Source organism: Gobius niger, assembly GCF_951799975.1.
Source record: "Gobius niger genome assembly, chromosome: 11".
NCBI classification, from domain to species: Eukaryota; Metazoa; Chordata; class Actinopteri; order Gobiiformes; family Gobiidae; genus Gobius; species Gobius niger.
In genome coordinates, this window is record NC_136862.1 from 19,003,011 (window position 1) to 19,026,070 (window position 23,060).

The following is a 23,060-nucleotide window of genomic DNA, read 5'->3' on the forward strand; positions in this document are numbered from 1 at the left end:
CTTTAACATGGGCGTGTTTGTGTCTGTGAACACCCAAAGGACCCCAACTACATCGTGTCACCCATCGTCAAAAGTACTCGCTCCCGTTTCTCCCCTTTCCCCCCCCCCCGTTACAAATATGCGCACAACTTTATACGTGTTTCTGTACAAGACTGATACAGACCCTGTAGGTTTCATTAGAGGGAAGATGCAAATCCGATGATGTTTAACAACTGCTTCATATTACAGGTACTGCTCCCGGGTCACAGCGCCCCAGGGAGAGTCTGCGCTCCGAGCAAGGATGGCATTTGACCATTAGAGACGGATTAATTAAGGTCTTTACTCCGACATCCACCTGCAAAAACAACTCATTTTCATAATTGGGGATTTTAATATCCTCAGTAGTGCGCCGCGATGACAGGTGAGATGTGCCGGAGAGATGCTCAGACTCCGAGCTCTTTCTCCAGAGAGGTGCTTTATCTTTTTGCTGCAGCTGAAGATGTATAAACCGCAAAAGTCACGTCTGAAATCAAGCGACGGGTTCTATACGTGATCCAATTAATGCACATTGCTCATGCAGTCCACTGCTGAATATGCTGTAATTGCTATGTATAATTATTCAAAGTAAACTGAGCCGCTCTCCAGCCTCGGTGTCATGGGATTGCGTCCCGGCTCTGAACATTTGCTGAATGTCTCTCCCCACTCGTCTTCACCCACATTTAACATGTACTGTTCTGTCAAATAAAGATAATGAAGTGAAAATACTCCACCCGCGAAAAAGGGAGAAAATAACTAAGTAAATAAAACCACTCGCTGTTAACCAATTAACCCCCGACTAACCAAGCACATTTTTTCCAGTTTGGCTTTACCCAAATCTAAAAGCGTTTTGAAAAAAGTGTCAAAAGAGGAACAAAAACAAGGATAATAAAGCAACAAATAAGTGACAAGAAAGCGACAAAAACATGCCAAAAGTGTGTAGCAGTTTTTCATCAAAAACAACGAAACATGACAAAACCAATGAAAAAAGGGACAAAAAAACTCAGACCAAAACCGGACAAAAACCACCAATAAGACGACAGAAAAAAATAGAAAAACACGACAATAAAATGACAAATAAAAACAGGTAAAAAATGAAATTATATTAGAAATGTGACATAAGGCAGTGACAGCGCGATGAGAAAAACCTGTTCTTATTGTGAGATATTGACATAGTTTGAGAGACCACTTGTGGCTTTATTTACCCCTAAACTAAAAAGTCCCCCACTTTGTGTCTTTTTAATGAGCATAAATGGTTGCGACTTGTCAGTGTTTCATCATATTCACCCTCTTAACAGTTTCTTTCGGTGGCTTTATTGTTGTCCGCTTGTTGTAGCGGAGCAGACAGCACACTCTGACCCCTGAACGAAATGGATGATTGACAGAACAAGCATTAGCCTCTTATCTGGGATCTTCAGAGACCATTTTCACTTCTTTCCCTTCTTGTAGTGGACATTTCAGGCCCAGGCCATTAATCAATTCATATCAGCGCCACGTCTCAAAAGTTTGCTGAAGCTAAATGCAACTCATCCATCACTTTGCTGAAAGGCCTCATGTGTGAGAGATGTGCACATTTTTCTTACACAAGCCCTTGTCAGTAGTGGATATGATCTCGTATATGCAAAGTGTGGTTCCTTACTCTCCACGCACGCTTGATTAGTCTGTGAATTTGGACCTCCTTCAGTTATGAAGTAGATACAATGGACAAAACTACTTTTTCTTGTTGCCGGTCTGATTGTTTGATTGACCAGGTTCTCCCAGTGTTTAGGCGGGTTTCTGCCAGGTGCCCCCAAAAATCCAAAACATGCACAATCCTCCAGGTGCTTCTGACCATGAACCTACGCCCGAGATCTGAAGATGTGTCCCCAGGTGCTGCACTGTAATAGCCTATTGCTCCACAAGCTCCAGTGGCATTGAAAAATGGGTCAATGGGTCTTTTGTACAATCTGCATTTTCAGTCTGAGTGGTGCCAATTTGTGGAACTTGTTCACCGAGTTTAATTCTTTGACCGCTTTTAAAATGTGCAAAGTCATGAATGTGCCAGCAGCAACAGCACTGAATGTATGTTTAGTGCAGCTCTGTGTCTGCAAATGCCATTGATCTTTCATCCCTCTTGAACATGTTTTGTACATTTAAAAGTGTAAAAAAAAATGAGGACAGCAAACTATACTTTAATCTAGGGCATGGCGATAAGGTGATAAAAAACGACTCATGATCTGCTTTTTGGTAATAGTTTCATCATATCGTGATTCTGTTTATTTTTAAATTTAATGTCGATTCTTGCTCAAATAGAGATACTTTCCCCATTCACTGCTTCAGCTGCTCAGTCTCTTCAAGCTCTGAGAGACAGGAGGACTTAAAAGGTAACATACAGATATTTTAATTGTGACAGAATCAAAATAAATGGTGACAGAGGCAAAAGAAGGGGTGAAATAATCCTTTTTTGCCATATCGGCCACTCTTTCCTTAACATCTTACTCCCCACTTTAACTGAGTGTATTTTCTCCAGCTCGGCTTTACCCAAATCTAAAAGCTTACAGCCTATAGGCCAGAGAAACGCCTCATTTGAAAGCTAAGACCTGCAAAACTGATTGTAACTTTTTTGTTGCTTTGTCGCCGTGTTTTTGTCACATTTTTTATGTTTGGCTTTTCCGGGCACGTTTTTGTCGTTCTTTTGTTGCATTTTGGTCACTTTTGTGTTGCATTTTCAACCTCTTTTTTTGTCGTTATTTGGACGCCTTGTTCAAGAAGCTTTTAGATTTGGGTAAAGCCGAACTGGAGAGAATGTGCTCGGTTCAAGAGCAACAAAACGATACGAGCAAATAAAATGTGAACATCGCTACTCCAGGTCTGAATCAGGACTGAAGTGTCTTAAACCGACCAAACCAAAACCAAATCAGGCAAAATCCATGCCAAGGTCACAGGGTCTGCTCTCAGTGAAAAACATGCAGCGTCACAACAGGGAAACTGCATCAAACTCTCGGACCACCACTAACCCCTTCACCACAGTTTGAGAACCAGTCGTTCTAATACCTCCTCATACCTTACACAGCCTTGATTAGTTTGTGAAGCTTTGCCTCCTTAGAGCATGAGACAAAGCAAGGGGAGGATTTATAGGGGCAAGTTGAGAGGCAGCCGCAGTGGGAAGACAGATGGACGGGTGAGAGGAAGATTGGGTTAGCTGCAGATAACATCAGACCGTGATAGATTCTTGCTGAGACTAAATTGGGCTCGTGGGCTGAGGCCGAATTCGTCTAAGTCGTGAGTGACAGCCAAGGAGAGCCCTTATCAATGACTGGCGACCATGGATTGGACATCTCTTGAATAGCCCCCGTGATAAAGCTGCTCATTTGGGTGTGCGTGTGTTTCTCCAAATGGTACAACTACGGCGCCATAATCGATAATTCTTTTACATCAATTCAAAATGTGTGCTTCAGACTTATCCAATCTCGGTCTGGGCTGACACAGATATTAGTCGGGCCATTATGGGTGCACTTTATAAAATGAACAGCAGCACTAGCCTCATTCTCGTATAAAGCTGGGGACATTACAAGGCTTTTTTAAACCCACAGTCAGGAAGTCTAAGCCAGTCAGCAGAGTCAGCAGAGTCTTGAGGATTAGCATCAAATCAGAATATCAGCAAAATGTTCAGATTCAGGCGCAAAACCAAATATTTCTTTAGTGAAATATAGGACACAGATAACAGAAAGTCATTGTTGTCTTTTAAGGCTGGGTTTAATTAATCGATGAATCCATTTGAATCAATTTTCCTTTGAATAGCCCGGTATTGATTCAAAAAACCCTTCAATTGATTCTAAGGCTGTGTTTATATGCGGTATTTATTTTTGCACCGCGTCTGCTTATTTTAGCTCCCTCTAGTCGTCTGGGAAGCAAAGTGACAGCGTGGCAAAAAAATAGCAAAAAAAAGCATGGTGGTTCCTTGTCCCGCAAACAAAGATTTAGTGGTTTATTTCCAAAAGTCATGGACAGCTTCAGTCTGATGTCTATGGTGGCAGCCATATTGTTTACTGTCAAATGCCAACCTGATTGGCCGTGCCAGTGCGCCACTACGCACATAGAAACAAAGGGGGGTTAAATTCTTAATGTAAATATTCATATTTATACAAATGTAAATATTCTTATTTTTACCTAATGTAAATATTCATGTACAAATTAATATTTATTGTGACCTGAATCGAATCGAATCAATTTGGGAAATCCAAATCGATATGTGCCAACACTCTCAGCTGTTTTCGCAATAGGCTACATAAGCAAACTCTTAGCAGAAATACTTTGTAGATAACGCATGACTTAAAGGGGCTAGATGCAAGTTAGCCATTTTATACTCACTACTGCCACCTCAGGTCATAGGTGTAGCTGCAGCTTCTACATTAAGCTCGTGCATGACGGCAATTTGGACCTGAATTAACACCTTTTTGAGTGAGTGTGCAGGATTTTAGAAGCAGTTGTGGTGAATATGTCTGGACTCATTGTACACCTTAGGACATTGTTGATACATGTATGGGAAGGAAAATACTTAATTTTAACATTTTTAAACTCTGTATAGTCCCTTTAAAAAAGGAAATTGTGCACATAGAACCATAATCAAAATGTTTTTCATATACATGTAGCCAATTGATTTATTCGGAATAAGTTAGTGATCATTATGACAATGACGGCAGCCTGTTTTCGTTTTATATGAATTACTTGTTAGCATGTGAGGCCCAATGATTTGATGAATGATCAAGCCCCTCACGAGCCTATATCAGACAATGAAACTCAAGATTCTGAGATTTGAAGCTGTTCTGGATGTTGATGCTTTAAATCCATGGGGAAAAACGTAAGTATTTGGCCTAAAATTAAGCACAGATTGGCCCAGAATACAGTACAGAACTTTAGTGCAGCTCTTGCCCTCAGACATTCCATTATCATAAATAATCAGCATTCTGTTTGCATGTTCTTCAAATCTTTTCAAGGCGAGTGTGACCCCAGCTTAACTCTGGCCTGAAAGATTTATCCCCTGCGGTTACGAGAAAGACATTTAGCCCAAACTCTGCTGTGAAGACTTCAATGTCCGGTGACAAGGTTAGACTAAAGTCAATAGTTGTTCCACTTGTCTCTGTGATCACCTCGCCTTCCCTCTCCCCCGCCGCCTCCTCCCTATAAACTGGCTGTAAAAGCTTCAACAGATGGCTCCCGAAAATAAATGTGTGGTAGTCTGAGAGCAGCTTGTTCAGGGTTAAGAAGGACATTAGTGAAAAGTGGTTTTGAAACGGCACCAAACATTTCTTAATCCCTCACCTTGCTCAGATGTTTAGATGTCTGCCTCATTTATCGAAGATTGCACTTGCTGTGGATTTTAATAGTGTCTTGCAGGCATGTATTTTAAAATTACATCTTGACAGATTTAGTGGGGGCTTTCGTTTTTTAAAGAAACACGGCACCACAGCTTTATAGATGGATGCATGTCCACAACAATCTATTTGATCCCATCAAAAAAACATTTAAAAAAAACGTTGAAAAAGGACGCAGTAACACGGCAACGACGCAAGGAAAAAGATCAATTTAAATGAGTTTTGTAGGTCTTAGCTTTCATTGAGGTGCTACATTAAGGGTTAAGGTTAAGGTGTACTTTATTGTCCCCGTAGGGAAATGCGTCCTCTGCCTTTGACCCACCCTTTGATGCCGCCCTATGTTTTTGCCTGTAGGCTGTAAACCTTTAGATTTGAGAAAGCTGAACTGGAATAAATGCACTTGGCTAAGATGGGGGTTAACAGGCTATAGGAATATTTCAGGATTTTTGACATAGGGCCTCATTTCCTAGTCATCCAGAGTGTTGTTGATTTCTGGAGACCCGGTAACCGAGCAGATCACTCCGCCGCTGCGTAGCTTACAACCAGGAAGCTGATGCTGCTTAAATATAAGTTCTTTTAAATGCAAAATGATTATACTTCAAAAATGATTTAGTCAACACAGACATTTATATGTTATAAGTGATTTGCCTCAGGTGCACTGTGCTGGGGTCAGACTGTATTTCATGCAGGCTACTAGTTACAATAGACTAGCACTAGCCTAGCACCACTAAACTCTTTAAATATAAATACATTTTAAAAAATCTCCAAAAATCATCAACACTCTGGATAACTAAGAAATGAGGTCCTATGTCAAACATCCTGAAATATCCCTTTAAGCAGTTTGAGATCTGACAAAGGGCAATCTTACAAAATACGTTTCAGACCGGTAAATTTACAACTGTTTTTGTTGTAGTTGCACTTGACAAAATGCAAGACCTGCTAAAAAACAAAACAAACGGAAAAGGCTCATTGGGCATATCTTACTGAGGGCAACCAAAGGGTCATCAGACTTAGGGCAGGTATACCTTATTCAGGCTCGTGTACTGCAAAGGACACCAGCTCTGACACCTCATGAAAGAGTAACAACACCCTGATGGCGGCAATAGTGCACCTTGTAGGGGCAGGTCCTGGTTTCTGCATTAGTATTACTACTTCTACTCCCACTAATACGACAACCACTTCAACTGCCACCTCCTAGCATCACCACAGTGAACACAACTTCCCTTTATTGTCATGCTTTAGGTAGGAAAACAAACTCTGAACTCATAGTGTCTTTGGAGTGGACTGAAAGTTTGATGTGCACCAGTAAATTGAATTTAACATGTACTAGACAGTCATTTGAAAACCCATGTATAATGCACGGTGTACATCTTGCTGTGACTACAAGTTCTAATGGAAATTGATTTATGGCTCTTTCCAAATCCTGGGCATAGATAAATGATCACAGATTCAAAGTGCATTTTTCACTTCAATCTGACACCGCACAGGCATATTAATATCCTTCAGGACGGAGACTGACTCGGCAAGAGTTTCATGAATTAATAAAGCTCTTGCTATACAACAAACCCGTCCGCTTGATCCAAATAAGGCCATCTCTCAGTCACTTCTGTTCTGAGCTGCCACACATGTACATGACTCGAGCACTGGGAGCCCTGACAGAGACAGCACAAAGTTAATGGTGATTATTCTGAAGCAGTGGGGAGGTGTTTTGAGCCCAGCAGTCAGCCCAATTTTATAATAAACACTAGACCGCTGCGCCGAATCAGATCAGAGCCATGTGTGGTTTGTTTCTGAGGCAGACACACGTCTGACACAGTCCAGAGAGGCATGAGACAGACATCAGTATTAACATTGAATGAACTGGGATAATATCATGATTTAAAAGGTTTCAGGAAGGCTAAGAATTGTATGCAAAGTTTGGAATGTAGCATATTGGGAATTATTCCACAACGTAAATGGAAAGTGGTTTCAGGTGAAATGGCTGCTGCGAGAGATGGTCTATCTGAGCAAACTTATCCACAGTGACATAATTTGTCACCAATGCCACCCTAGATCCAGGGAACCTTCATTAGAATTCATTCCAAGGTTTCAATGGTACGGACACACAATAGTAAAGCACTTTGAGTGCCTAATGTAGGTGGAAAAGCGCTATATAAGTCGAGACCATTTACCATTTACCATAGGTGAATGACCAAGAAGAAGTCAGAATAATACAGGATGTACAAGAAGGAGAGTCTCGACCTGAGCTAAAGAGCAGCTCTAACTGTTGTGGTGCGATACACAGATGAAATAATCCACAGCAAATCATCTGAACACTTGTGCCTACCCTTTTACCTGAAGTATAAGTTACACAAGTCTCAAACACTGTACTTTCAGAGCTTTAACCATTGAGAAAATAGCAGAGGCATCATAAGTGCAGGTGCTGGAATTACAGGCATGTTAAATCTGTTGGCCGTAGATACATAGATAATAGTGCATATTTTTTCATCATGTTTACAATTATTACAATAACACGTTTTGTGTCTGTAACACTAGTAGCGGTTGAGTGCAGCGGCTGCTTTAAGAAGCCCACTGCAGGCTGTTAAAAAACACTTGTAATCCCCTAATTATTAGGCTCTTCACATTTGCTCTAACACGGCAGGATTTATGCAAATTAACATTCAGAGTGGAAAATGCAACTCAGTTTTTGCTCATGAGAAATTAACAAATGCTTTAATTTAAGCTGCTTTTAGAATTTCGGACCATTCAATAATTTGATAACAGGTGACAGGAGATAATGAAGGAAGGTCTTTGTCGAGATCTTTTTTATAGAATCGCCATGGCAACAGTGTCAAAGCCGAGCCCCCTGTGGCGGCCCTCACACGCGGGGGGTCTCTCTACTGAGATGGCAGCATTTAGTTCAGCTCACAGACGACGTGACACTCCAGTCCCCCCCCGGCTCAAACATCTGCTCAGGACTGACCCCTGTCCCAAACACTGGCACCTATCTCCACAATAACATCTGTTTAAAGGTGACCCTCGCCCCTGTGAGCAGCACCTGGGTGTAACGTGGTACCTCTGCTCTACAGAGATCATTAGTTCTAAAGCAATGGGTGGGGCCTCACGATTGAGATGCACAAGAGGCATACAGAGAGTCAAACATCTGGTTTAGTGTGACCCTGTGACACTGACCTCAGTCCAGAGTGCAACTTTCAGAAATGGTTGACTTTAATTGTTCTGTTTGTGTGTGTGGTTTCTAATCCTCCTTTAACGTTCGAGACGGTGTCTGATAGGTGAGAGCACATATCGTATCTGACCAACAGTCCCATAAGGTTAAAGGTGACTGTTACAGGTGTTAGCAAACAGCAGCATGTGCGATCTAAGAAGAAAGTGTTCTACTGTGTAAAACACATCTGATAAGTGTACAGGCTCATTTACTATTGTTCCCATGTTCTGTGTTCACCCCCACAGCCCAAACTGCAAAACTACATCTGACAGAATCCCCCATTAGTGCTGCAGCCAAACCAAACGGCATTTGTCCAAATGGCCTGAGACCCGGTCCAGAAAAATGCATTTGTCTGGTATTTTGTCCAAATGGGTGTCTTTTATTGCAGCGACTTCATAAGCATTTTAACAGACGCGCTGATGTTTGCCTTACGCCGTTATTACTGGAGATGTGAAATCGCACAGCTGCCATCACTTTCATGCGCTCACTGCCAGGTTTAATGGATATGTTCAGAAACACCAAATGAGCTCGCGGAAAACTTCTGCCGCGTTTTCTCAACTCAATCGGCTTCAGAGCAGCAGACGTCTGACAGACGATGATTATAGAAATGTCATATGATCAGAGGCTGAGTTAAACATCAGTGAAGGCAGTGGCCAGTGATTAAATCTACTTTGGTAAAGACATTATGGAGATATGTCCTAGTAAGTTAATATTTCAATTGCTAAACTAGCAATCCTTTGAAGACAAAGGATGGCTTGGTTAAGTAGTAAAGTAGCTAAAGCTGTCAATCAGACATTTTTATGTTTCTTCTGTAAACAGACGTTTGGATTGAACAAAGTCTATCACAAAACTATTGTTTTCCTGCATGTCAAAGTTGTGAATAAGTCGCCTATGGGACAAAATCAACTCAGTGGAGAATGTGCATACTTCTGGATCCAAGTTTTACTATTGATTTAACATTTTAAGGGCTTTATTTAAGAACTCTGGTTCAATGATCATGTACAGTAGAGTCCACACACTTGTTGAATATGAAACATTCAATAGTGAAGTATTAATCAGAAAGCAAACTTTCAAAACACAGGCCTCTTTCTCCAATATTTTTGGCATCAGACGATTCACTTACCCTTTAAATTGTTTGAGTTTCATTTTGTATCAAGATACCTTTTCACCGCAGGACACGGAGCGACTGAGGCTGCAATAAAATCTTCAATGGAGGTCAGTCACCCCCAAACTGTGTCCTGGACTGTAGTCAGAGCAGCAGAAATCCTTCAAAGACAAACTTGTAGACTTCAAAGTAGGCTTGTGTACAAACACCGATGGCATCTTCAAGCCCCGCAAAGCGCTCGGGCTTCTGTGCACCTGGACTACATGTGGTTTTGGCTACACGCGGTCAGCACAATTACCCGACATCAAAGACCGGCAAAACCGCCCCTGTCATCCCTCGGTTGATCCGGCCAAAGTGAAAACGTCTGCGGAGGAAAAAAGGATCAGGCGACACAGCAGAAAAATGTAATGGATATCTATGGGGCTATTACTAAAGCCAAAAATATTGTTGAGCCTGTAATGAGAAGTGCGCGTGTGAAGACTTTTGTGTGTGTGTGTGTGTGTGTGTGTGTTACAATCTGAGGGACAATTTCTTGAGCCCAAAAATCTGGTTAGTGATGAATGTAAGCAATAACAGCAGAACATAAAACATACAAATATTACTCTTAAATCTCCGGGAAGCTGTGGATTCAAATGGACAAATCTGAAAAAGCACCCACAACATTCCATTGGATTATATTACAATGTTTTTTTTTTTCCCCTGACTGTCACCTACTTAAAACGGTCTAAAATTAAGATGAGCTTAGAACCTTTTGCAGGGCACAGGTGCTTTTAGCAGGATGTAGATTGATAGAGGGAGGACAGGAGTGAAAAGATCCAAGTGGCCGTGGTGAATTCAGAACATAAAAAAGGAGATTTGCATATGGAGCGCGGTGCACCTGAGAGACAGCTGCAGACTGACAGCACTGGGCAGGTTGAAACTATGGCAGGGTGACACTTAACGAGATCTACAGTGTGTGTGTGTGTGTGTGTGTGTGTGTGTGTGAGACAGAGAAGGGGGCACGGCAATTCATCTCCAAAGAAAACTTTTTGCAGAGGTCTTCAAAAATAGAGACGTATCAGTTTTCCTCTATTTGGCACATCCATCTGTGTCCCTTTTTTTTTAATTGCCATCCCCCTTTGCTCAGTTTTCATCTCTGTCTCTGCGCAGAAGTTAAAACGAGGGGCACGCTGGGACAAGAGATAGTGGAGTCTTATCAGGGAGCATACATTTACAGAAAAAACAAGAAAAGGACAAAGCATTTCTATCTGGGGATAGTAGAAATAGTCAAATACATGCAAGTTTTGTGCAGAAAGAAGCCGGCACATGTATTATAACACAAGAGATTCTTCTTTAATTTCTTCAGTCCCCATCAAAATGTAAACACCTGATAACTATTTGTGCATTTTTATGTGGACCTCAGAGGATGGGATTCTTGTTAAAATACAGAATATTTACAATCTTTGTGTGTAAATTGTCAATGAACTGACCTTTGATGTCATTAGATTTGAACGACTCAAATTTAGTTGTAAAGCTTGAAATATACAGCTAAAAAGAAGTAAAAACAAAGCAAACAAAACAAAAAGTTTGATCTGGATCATGGTCTTCATCAGACCATTACAAACTAATCTGACATTGCAGTACTGACTTTTCTTTTTGTCGGGAGGCTGTGCATTAATGGGGTGTGTTGAGTTGTCGTTTTATTATACATTTTATTTCATCAACGGGAAAACTTTTTCCTCTATAGTCTCTATAATCACCCCCTACCCTTTTTTTCAGTTTTATTTAATGCTGACATGTCTGAGTTCCCAGAAAATGTTGTTTAACATCCAGGAAAAAATCTTTTTAAGTCTTTGCATAGTTTTAGTGCAGTTGGAGGTTTGTTCCATTCTGAGATCATCCTGTTTTTGGTTTTGTACATTACCAATTGACTGTTGACCTTGTTGTTCTGACCATCTGATCAGAGGTTCATTGGACAAACCTTTTCAGTGGTGGAGGGGCCACATTATTAATTATCGTGAATAGCAACTTTAGTTTAACGCCAATGGGGATTGCCTTTGGACTCCACTATTGCTTCTTAAAGCCGTACTAAGTAGCTCATGCCCCTTGAGGCCATAAGCGCCACTACAGGTGTCGTAGCATGTTACGTTTTTTTACTCATTAATTGTCCGTGAGAGTAAATACTACGCTGTCAGAAAAGACAAAGGGAGAGAGGGATATTGTACATTCAGTTACACAATGGAGATATTTTTTTTCACTCAAACTTGGCTTAAATACTATTTAAGTGACGCTAGCCCACAGTTAGTTTTGCCCGTTAGCCTATTAGCTTCTTCGTGATTCCATTAGTGTGTATTGGGGCCTTCAACCCGGAGGCAGCCAAATTGCAATTGTGGATTTTTGGCCAGACACTTGTATTACCCCCAGAGGGACTACGAAAAGGATTTATTAAGGTAAACAAGTTAGTACTGCTTTAATATAATAATGACAACACTTACAGCAGTGGAATATATGTTATACTTCTTCTCACTCCGTTTCGAGTTTGAATATGTACAGATATTTATAATATAATTGTGTATGATGTTGCAAAAGCTGCACATATTGTATGAGATGTTGTTGATGCACTAGACGCTCGAAGTAAAAATAAACCAAATCAAACGTTGACATTCAGTTTTAGATATTTCCTACTGAATGTAAATGATGAAATGCTTCGTGATTAACATTTCGATATGAATTTCTTCAATTTTTCATAAAGGGGGTAAAGGGGTATTTTTTTTAGGAGCTTTTATTGTTATAGAAAGGAAATACATGAAATTCTGTGTATCTGTGCCTTCTCAGCTCAGCATAACATATTCATTCCCCCTAAATAACAGTTTAACCTTGTTACACCAAATCATGTCAAAATGCAGGATTTCCACACAAAGTTCTGCTGAATCAAACCTTTCAAACTTTCAAAAACAATTTCGTCATGTTTGGCAAATACCATCTAGATGAGAAGCCTCTGACACAGTATTTATTTTTTCGAAACGCTGGTCACTTTCAAAAAACAGCCTCGCTAGACAATTTGCTCTCGACACAGAGGCTGAAAGGCTCCTGTGTCACACTCGGAAATCAACAGTGTCTGAATGATGCCATTTTAAACATCTGTTATAAGGCTTTGAAGGGTTTGTCGAGTGAGCGCTAAGTCTATATTCTCTGCATCACGGGGCATTAACATCCTCTTTACCATTTGATTTGGGAGGCGATTGGCCATGAAGCACGTGTTGACAAGGTACTGAGGAGGAATACATGGATGGCGCTGGGTTTTTTGGTTTGGTGACAGCTCAGTGGACTAAGCTGCGTTACTATTTGTGCGTCGCATGGCTTCAAATCTATCGCTGCCTGTCAAGCCACCTGTCTCCGCCATCTGTCCTGCTCTTCACTGTGCGCAAACTAATGAAACGGGATACAATATAGAGGAAACTTTTGCCGCACTCCGGAAAAAGTTTCGACAAACGCTTTTCCCTGGAGAAGCTTTGAAAAGTACAGAAAACGTCACTTTTTTTTTAGTGATTCATGCAAAACAGCGCAGTCTCAACGCAGATGACCATAAGTTCAGTCCTCATTACAGCTAGACGTCTTGTTCATGTTCCTGTGTTTGTGACATGTGAGGGCTACTGTTTGCTGTGACAGTGAGTGGTTGTAAAGTCCCATGATAAATATATCTTCTGCATTTTGATCCATCCTTGAATGCCACCGTCAGGCTCAGTGGACAACCGCGGAGAGCTCCTCTACAAATCAGGAAGTGTCTTCAGGGGTCTGGAGGATTAGGGCATGTTTTATGTTGATAAGGGAAACGCAAAGGAAATCTATTCAGAACCAGCGAGAAACAACTCCACACTTAAAGGCCACCCTGCCAGGAATTGAACTGGAGTCTTTCTTTCATTCTTGCTCACCAGTAAATGTGATGTTTTCCAGACTATAAGCTCCACTTTTTTTCATAGTTTGGCTAGGGGGGTGCAATTTAGGTGCGACCATTAACTGCCAAGGCTGATGCGACTTAAACTCTGGAGCGACTTATAGTCCGGAAAATACAGTAGTTAAATTAGAATTGTGGCCAGATCACACATAAAGAGCTGCCGTCTCCACAGTAAAAAGCAGAATCTTCAGCTTTTATGAACAATAGTCACATTAGTAACCTCTCTTCTCTGACTTACCTCGCTTCAGAGCAGCCATACGGCCCTAGTGTTTGCAGACTGTCGATTAGTGAGAGGGAATACACGGCTTAAAGCTCGACTCTCTGCATGACAAGCTGGATTCAACTAAAACATGTTGATGCATATTTTGAGCGCGGTAATTCTGCCTAATTCTGAGATAAGAGGCTTGACTTCAAACACAGGCAGGCACAGGTGGTTTAGCAACTGTCAATTCGAAATGCAAAAAACGCATTGAACGACATGGAATAAAATCTTAGAACCCTTAACCCCCACCGTAACTTAGCACCTTTTCTCCAGTTTGGCTTTACCCAAATCTTAAAGCTTTCTGATCTGAGAGCTTGCAGCCTATAGGCCAGTGTAATGCTTCATTTGAAAGCTAAGGCATAAGCTCTTTGAAAAGCAAGAAAACATGACAAAAAGACCAAAATGTAACAACAAAAACAAAGAAGCTTCGTTTTGTAAGCCTTAGCTTTCAAATGAGGCGCTACACAGGCTGTAGGCATACCTATAGGTTGTACGCTCCAGTCGAGAAGCTTTTAGATTTGGGTAAAGATGAACTGCAGAAAATGTGCTTGGTTACAGTGGGGGTTAAATGTCAATAAAATAACATTAAAATTGATTCTAACAGGCATTAAATCTGAAAAAGTCTTTGAAAATAATCACCTTGATCAACTTTTTAGACCAGTTCTGTTCATACAAAATACTAAGATTATGGTTCAAAGTTTCAGTCAGATTTACACTTTTTTGCTCAAAAGTTGCCCTTTGTGTCGAAGTAAGTTTTAGATATCTACATTTCCCATCATTCCTCTGTTTCATGTAATGTTGAATGTTTGTGGCATTCAAAACATTGTATTCGGGCATTAAAGAAAAATCAAAAGAATAAGTAGCTTCTGTTTAACTTTGCCACCGTCTGTCAGATAAAACCACATGTTGGTCGTGTATCAAGCCCAACGAAAAGGGAAAGACACACTTTTCTCCCTGTCGTCTGCATTTGGCCCCTTCTCCAATATTTCTGAGGAACCTGTCAGTGTCAGTGGCCGACTGCACTGCTTGGTTAGTATTTGTCAGAAGTCTCGCTGCAGGATTTTAAGATAGTACACCCAGAGAAAGAGCCAGTCTCTCAGTAAATTAGCTCTGAAAGGATATCATGGGATGAGCATTTATTGTGAGCTCATTCATAACTGTCTCTCATTTAGCCAAATCAAAACCACATTTTTGGATTGTAGTTGCACTGATGAATATGAAATTTCTGTAAAACAGTCGAACCATCAGTAAGGTTGGACTGTTAAAAGATGTTTAGTTAAAGGGCCAACACAAAATCAACTTCACTGAGCTTTAAACTATGCTATGTTGTTACATGTTCATCAGATCATACCTGGAGTGATGTTATTTCATTGCACAGTTGAGTAACTTTGCATATCTCCTTCTTCCACACCCCAAAAGATAACGCACACACTGATATACATCACACAGGGTAATCCATGAAGCTCCTCTGTTTTACGGTACAATAGGGACAATCCTGTTTCTGGTCAAAGCCTTCAAGTAAATGAAAACAAGATGTTACTGAAGAATCACTGAATAGTTTTATTAACATTGGTGAGAATCCAGAACTCAGCACATACATGGTGTCAGCATTTCGGAGCACAGTGAAACGTGCTCCAGCGAAATCCCCTTTAATAAGACAAAATCCTAAATGAAAGATATTCCTGAGATGCAAAACAAAACACAAGAAATTCATCAAATTAAAGAAAAATGAAATCAAAATCTAGAAGCGACTGTGTTACAAGTTGTTGTAGAGAAGGAAATGATTGTTTGTGGAGGTCTGTACAGTGAACATTGTTGGGCAAATTTAAACCTCAAAATGAAATATTAAAACTGTAAAACTATGAGAAGATATCATTACTTTTACTCTCCCCTTCGTTGAGTTTTGGGGTCTTAATCATTTCAAACTGGTGAGAGAGAACTGGATGCAGCATTCGTGCACAGGTGCAGCTGCGGCAGGTGGAGTTTGGGTGAGCTTTCATAATGATCAATTATTTCAGCTTATAACTCTTTCCACCTTAAAGCACAGGCCAAAAGAACAGTCTCTGAGGGGGAAACAGATGCTGCATGTGGAACAATGTAGAGTTAGCTAATATTGTAAAAGGGGATTATAATAGTTACAGAGTTATTTCTTATGTTAAGAATGAATCCAGCAAGACAGAGAGTTGCAATAATAATAATAATAATAATAAAAAGAAAGAAAACTGTTGGGTTGCAAATATTCTTATCGTGTAAAATTCTATTCACCATGAACATTGCAAGACTAAATATTAATTCTACTCACATAGATTTTGTGAATTTGTATTGGTGTTTCATGTCTCTCTGCCAACATGAAAACTGTTCCTGAAATTGGGCAATTTCATGGCAAAATGGATGCCTCTATTACTGAGCTTTGCCCAATCTGCATACACATACCACCTCAGGTGGCCCTCTACCTCCTTTTTTCAAAAGAAGCTAAAAAAGGAGAATAAAACTAAAATAATAACATGGACGTAAGCCCAATGGAAATGGGTTGAGTGCACTGTTCCCGTCTCACCACCAGTCTGAAATTAGAAGCCCCTCAGTGTATATTTACTGAAATAGGCAGCAGATTTAAAGCTTAGTTTCAATAAAATAAAGAAATGAACTATGATAATAATAATAATATCAAAAAACTCAAAGCGAGCTACAGTTGAATCTACCAAATAGTGCAGGATGGGATGTGCCAGGCTCTCAACACATTACAAAAATGAATTCAGGTTTGGTCTAACTATTATAAAAAGCCATTTGCAAGAAATAAGCTCATTATTTTCATGTCAAAACACATATTTACACGTGGATTTTGTTAAAAAATAAAATGCACAAAAACCCCAAATAAACAAAAACAATCACACATTTTTACTAAGAAAAGTCAAATTAGTCGGAGTGCATAATTCAGGAGATGGCACCTGTTCAGCCCCTAAGACATCAGCCTAATAATACGGACACAGTTCTGATCCTGCAAAGCCATTTCAACAAATGTAAAGGAACAATTGATTGACACCATCACTGATTTAAGACACAATAAAAAAATAGAAAAGAAAATGATAAAAACAGAACATCTTAGTGGTACAGTTATATACAGAGAGAGACAGAGAAAAGCCACTGAATTGTATCTGAAGTTGTACAAGAGACTGACCGAGTAAAGGACAATGAGAGCAACAGTACTGTGCAAAGTTTCATGTCGATGGACTATTTTTTTCTTCGTTTTTGTAGCATTTCTAAAAAAAAGTCAGATATACAAGGTTGTGTTTGCCCCAAATAGAAAGAGCAATGACCCCTGAACTTGAAGGTCTGTCAGTTTTTGAACAAGTCTGAGCACTGTATCATTTCGCTAAAGGATCAGTGCCTTGGCAGAGGTTTACACCGTTTGATCCATATTTGGTTTGTGTTGTACATTGAAACACCTTCTTACAGGCTTTTGCACAGTACTGCACTGAGGCCGCTAGCACTCTTGAAAGTAATCATGATTGTAGGCTGAACACTAAGTGAATTGTGACACCCGACAATTTTCAGTCTATGGTTCTCAGGTGAATTAACATATAGGAAAACCTTTTACTTGCTGACCTCATTTGCATAATGTTGTAAATTGGCCAGAGAATTGGAGACAGACGGGACTTTTTTTTAATCGCCCTTGGTAACAATTTGCTCACTTAAGTAGATCCGTGCCTTAAAGTCTTGGATTTCCAAACCAACTCAACTATATTCTTGCAACTAAAAAATAAAAATACAAGGATATGGAGCTTGTTTTGTTTGATAGTTTTGTCCCTAGATTTTGTATTTGTATTTGAGAATAGTACTATGTTTGCAAATAATATTTTATCGTTCAAATCCAGTCCAACAAAATCATGCCATATACACACACAGCCACTGTCCCTTCTTTTGTTGTCAATTTACTTGAATAATTTAAATAAAATCAACCAAAGAAGCTCACCATATATACATGCCCCCAGTAAAAGAAGTTGGAATTATGAAAAAAAAAAAAAAAAAAAAGATGTTGGCAAATATACAAATTTCAAACAGGAATCCAAACAGCATTATCCACAACCAAATCACTTTTTTTGCAGACACAATATACAGAAGGGGAGTCTCATAATATAAACCTTTTTGTTCAAATTCTTAAAAAAAACAACAACAAAAACAAACAAAACAGGACTCACTTCATATTTGGGCATTTGGAAAAGCTGCGAAAAGATTCCCAACAACCATTCGGACTTTGTGCTTCTTCTTTTGTTGTGTGAACTCTTCAGAAAACAGTGTCCCCTAGTGGATTATGACTTAGCTGTTGCACTGTTTTCTTTCTCTATGACAAAACCTTTGATGATCCCGGATGACTAAGAATACTTCGAAAGCTGCCTTGACCTTAAATCCGTCCGCACAAGAGACGCCAATTTTGTAAAAATCAACACAAAATAAAATATCGACCTATTCTTCATTCAAGGTCCAAAACAAAATGTGTGCTGTGAAATTACAAAGTGAAAAGCTAAAACTAACTTCAATACAATTTATACAGCAGTAGAGAGAAGTGACTGACTCTTTCTGTACAACCCCGAAAGCTCAATGACAAACTACCCTTTAGCGTTTTGTAATATTTTTTGCTAAACTGCAGCCTGGAAGAGTGCGGCGCTATACGGACAAAAAATACACAGCGGGTTTAGCATTTGAGTTATAGGATGAAAACAATGCTAACCGTCACTAGCATCTTGATATTTTTGGTGTGTATTCTCTTTTCTAGACGATACCACACTAGCCATTTTTTTTTTTTTTGGAATACCCCTAACCCTATTGAAAATTATATTATACACGTATCTGACAAACCTTGCTACAGTGTTACACAAAAACCTTCTTCGTATCTTACAACGGGCTTCAGTAATTTACAAGTCTGTTCGGTTGGGGAGTAGACAGAGAGAAAGATAGAAGGGGGGAGGGGGGGGGGGGTTAGGTTGCAGAGCCTCTAAAAATGTGATCGACAAGTATAAGGCGTCAAAACAGCAGAGATAATTGTTTTTTTTTGTTGAGAGACACAAAAAAAAAAATCTAGACCTATAAGTGCCACGGAATGGGGCGGACTCCCGAGCTAGCCGCCTCCCGAAGCTACCCACAGACAATATACATGAAAGGCATTGACGAGATTTCAATGGTAAGTTTTAGGCACCGTGTTTTATGTGAGATATGCATTTTTGTGGTCATTTGTGTGAACTGAATACTGTGTGTGTGTGCGAGGAGGGGAGGACGGGGCGGAGGAGAGGCGGCCATTTTGAAAAAAAGCAGTCACGGGTCGACTATTACAGAAAAGGCGGCAGCTCCCCGTAAAGTGAGCCTGCCTCTGACAAAATGGCGGACAGAATGGCCGACACCGAAGGCAAAACACGAAGAACTTGCGGAGGTGGCGCTCTTTGTCTGTGATGGTTGCGGTGATCAGGAGGCAGTGGTCAAACGATGGGGAGACGGAGAAGAGAGAAGGGGCGGACAGAGGGGATGTGAGAGAGCCGTAAGCAGCGCCCCCTTCAGTCTAAATGAAGTATTCTTTCTTCTCCTCCGTGTGCGCGTGGTTCCCCTCGGCGTTTATGATAGCCGTGTCGGCATCCGGCGCGTCGTCCGCTCCTTTGGCCTCGTTTGTCAAATATGTTCCTGCAAAAAAAATAAAAACGGAAAACAAATGCAGATCATGGAGGACAAATAAAGAGGCAAAGTTGATGGTTGCTGGAGGCAAGAATTGCACAGATCAGGAGACGGCGTCAGTGAAGCTACATTATTCATAGAGGCGCCGGTGAGGGACAGGAAATGCAAATGAACATGCAGCAGAGGAGCAGCGCAGACAGAGCAGATCACACCTACACTCGGGCCATCTCTGCGGAGGCAATTTAGGCCTAAGTGTGAAGCCCACAGCGGGGCACACCTCTCACTTTGGCTCATTTTAATATTTTTTCTGACAGTGATTTTCAGAGTGAGGTTTTAATTGTTTGGGAAAAGGTGCTTTGTACTTTCTTTTTCGTGTTAGTAACTGCTACCAGGCCAAATGCAAAGAAGGTTCCAAGAACGCACTGTTTTTTATGAATTACGTGAAGATTTAAACTTTAGGATTCAGAAACATAGCTCAACTTTGAAAAGCTTCAGCCCTACAATTAAAGGTGTGCAATTGTGGAATAATTTGGAAATGGAAATGAAACAATGTCCAAACATCAACCTGTTCAAATATAAATACAAACAAAAGACTTTTGAAAAGTACAGAAAAGAAGAAATGAGTTGCCACAAGAGGGAGCTCAAAACAAAATAAAGAATGAGCCACTCCCAACGGGCTCATTAACCTCATCTTTTAATGCACTTTAAGCATAGAAAGAAAAGGCAAATAAAGGCTACATTTCTCACTTTGCATGTAATGAGTCTATCATATATTAGTTTCACAGTTTAAGTTGAATAACAGAAGTGAATGCACTTTTTCACGATATTCTAATAATATGATAAGCACCTGTATTGTACTTGAATTATACTAATCTTATCAGGTCACAAGACCAGCTCAATGGCCGCTTGTAGCAGAGTTTCATGACACCCTCCATTGCTGTAGTACCTCCATATACGGGCGACAAAACAATTCTCTAATTTTCCTGAACTTTCAACAGCTCCTGTGACAATGGTGGTTTTAGTTACAATTAAAGAAACCAGGAGTGAGGAGGAGCTGTCTATTCTTTTCTACGGTCTATGGTCCTGCTACACCTTCTTCACCACTTCAGCTTTCTCCTCCTGAAAGTAGTTTATATTTATAGGTTTCTTTTATACTTCTTCCTTTTATTGATTTACTTCCCATAATATGTTTTACCATTGCTTATATTGAAGTCCTTCATCAAAGCCAAATGACCAAATAAAATCCAAAAGCAAGTTAAACTTAGCTAATTTACTTCTTTAATTATTTTTCATTGGCGATGAGGCCGAGTGTGCCCAACTTGGCAACCGTAAAGGACTGAGCTGTCTCGATTGTTAACCTGTATTAGTTTAAACACTTTAACAGCACACATTCTGCATATCATTCTTTATATATTTATGGCCTTAACTAGGGCTAAACAAGGATTATCCCAAAAGAGAAAACATGCTATATGAACTAGTAAAAACTTCAGTGTAAAAGATAATTAGTTCTTTTAAAGCACTTGTCCGGGGAAGAGCAATCTCATTCTTAGACTCCACTGCCCAGTGATTTCTCCAGTACTTTTTGTCCTTGCAAGAGGACAGCTGAAGTGGGCCATGCTCCGCTGCGTACACGAGCTCTGAGACAGACAGCTCCAGTTCACTGCGGTCTTACCTTTATGCCTGGCCAGATATCTCCCCAGGACAATGATTAAACACAAGGTGACGAAGACCACTACTGCCACCACTCCCCCGATCAGGGCATGGTCCGTGCCGTGCTGCCCCACTGCGTTGGGATCTGAAGAGAAACAGACACAGAGAGAAGCGAGATGGCGTCAAGGCAGAGAAGCTCAAACAGTGGGAAGATCAGGCAGAACATTACGACCACCACCTGAAGAACACGAACTACTGAAGAGATTGCGATCATGTCGTCACGTTGGATAAAATTTAGTGCAATAGTAAATTAAGTTTGAAGACAGACAGCAATTACAATGTTGTAATGTTGCTATTTTCTTTTTTTGACCAAAGTAACTCTATAGACAATATTACCTGCTATCAAGAAAGAAGCTGGATTGTCTCTATACAAACACAAATACCTACAGAATAATGGGCTAGACTCTTATTAATGAAAACCAACATGAAGTTTTGCAATTTGACGGGTTCTATCCAAGCTTCCGTTTACTCTCCACTTCACCTGTTGCGTGCAAATCATACATTTTTTCCCCCCTTGGGCCACTTTTGATACAGCTCATGATACAGCTTACCCTGGGCCTGTCAGTGGTCGTAATGTTGTGCCCGATACATCAAAAAAACACAAAGCTAAACATCCCGGAGTATTTCTAAAGATCTTTTTTCTAGAGCCACAGTCATCACTCCTGTTGCGTTGAGGCTCGAGTAGAATATAATGCAGATAAGGGAGACAGACACGAGCCCTGCAAAATGAAGGAAAATGGGAAAAAAAGGTGTGGGAAAAAAAAGAGCTTGAATAATTTAGGATCGCCCCTGCAGGAGTCCCCAACATGCAAAGCAGGGCAGCGGTGGAGAGACGTACACAGTAAATAAAACATCATAGAGGAAATACAAGAGGAAAGATTGGTATTTTTCATGTTCTTGGCCAGAAAAGACAAGAAAGTCGTTGAGAAAATGAATTGAGCTTTTGCCCCTCGCACCTATAGGTGTCGGCGGAAACAATTGTCAAGTCATAAAAGACAGCGGGTCGGTTCATGCCTCATGCAAAAGCCATCAAAGACTTTTCTTAACAATGACTTCTCTGTATTCACGAGTCTCCCTCCCTCCCAGGCCAGTCAAGGTAAGGCTAAGGACGTAGCACTGGAAGGGGCACAGCAGACGCATGTGGAAAAGTTGACAGTAACGGCAGTGGGGGAGAGGCCTGTATTATTCATATCAGCCGATGACACCTGAGAAATTAGCACTCATCTCGCTACCCAGCCGCAAACACAGAGCCGCAAAACACGCTCCTCGCACATGCCTCCGTCACGCTCGCCTGTCATGCTCTGTCTGTGTTTGCGTGAGTGGGAGAGAGGGGCGTGATGGCTCAAATACAGCGCAGAGGCATGTGGTGATGGAAGGCAGGGAGAGACACTCAACATTTGCATACGCCTGATCTATGTAAATTTGGACCTCGTCTTTGCAAAGGGAAAGGGTCTGGTCTATAGACAATTTCAAGATAAGCCAGACAGTGTCAAACTAGACATCTACATGGTCTATATACAGTGGCGCATGTCATACATATATTTCAAAGGGAAAAGCTTAATATAGATCTAAAAGCTCCTGTAACTTTTTCCTTGTTGGAGAGTAAAATCCTTTTCCCACATGGAGAAGTGGAAAAATGAGACTGCTGCATCCTATTACAAAACATTTTTTAAGTGGACACATCATTAATAATTGAGGCTTATAAACTTGCTTTTGGGCTCCTCATCATTGATAGTTCACCTTTTAAAGCAGAACTAAGTAACTCATGCCCCCAGAGGCCATAAGCGCCACTGCAGGTGTTGCAGGTGCATGTTGCG

The 23,060-nt window shown here is 40.6% G+C and overlaps 1 protein-coding gene across 3 annotated transcripts in view; it reads right to left on the minus strand.

Annotated features, from left to right (window-relative positions):
- Positions 1-17,684: 17,684 nt before the first annotated feature.
- LOC306969834 (cell adhesion molecule 2-like) overlaps positions 17,685-23,060 on the minus strand; it is a 206,785-nt gene continuing 201,409 nt past the window's right edge. For all 3 annotated transcript variants that reach the window (XM_079565534.1, XM_079565533.1, XM_079565535.1), the window contains 2 exons: positions 21,206-21,328; positions 17,685-19,542 (listed from right to left, as the gene is read on the minus strand). In XM_079565534.1, coding sequence (XP_079421660.1) covers positions 19,424-19,542; positions 21,206-21,328 — 242 coding nt within the window. In that variant the 3' untranslated portion in view covers positions 17,685-19,423. The remainder of the gene's footprint in view (positions 19,543-21,205; positions 21,329-23,060) is intronic.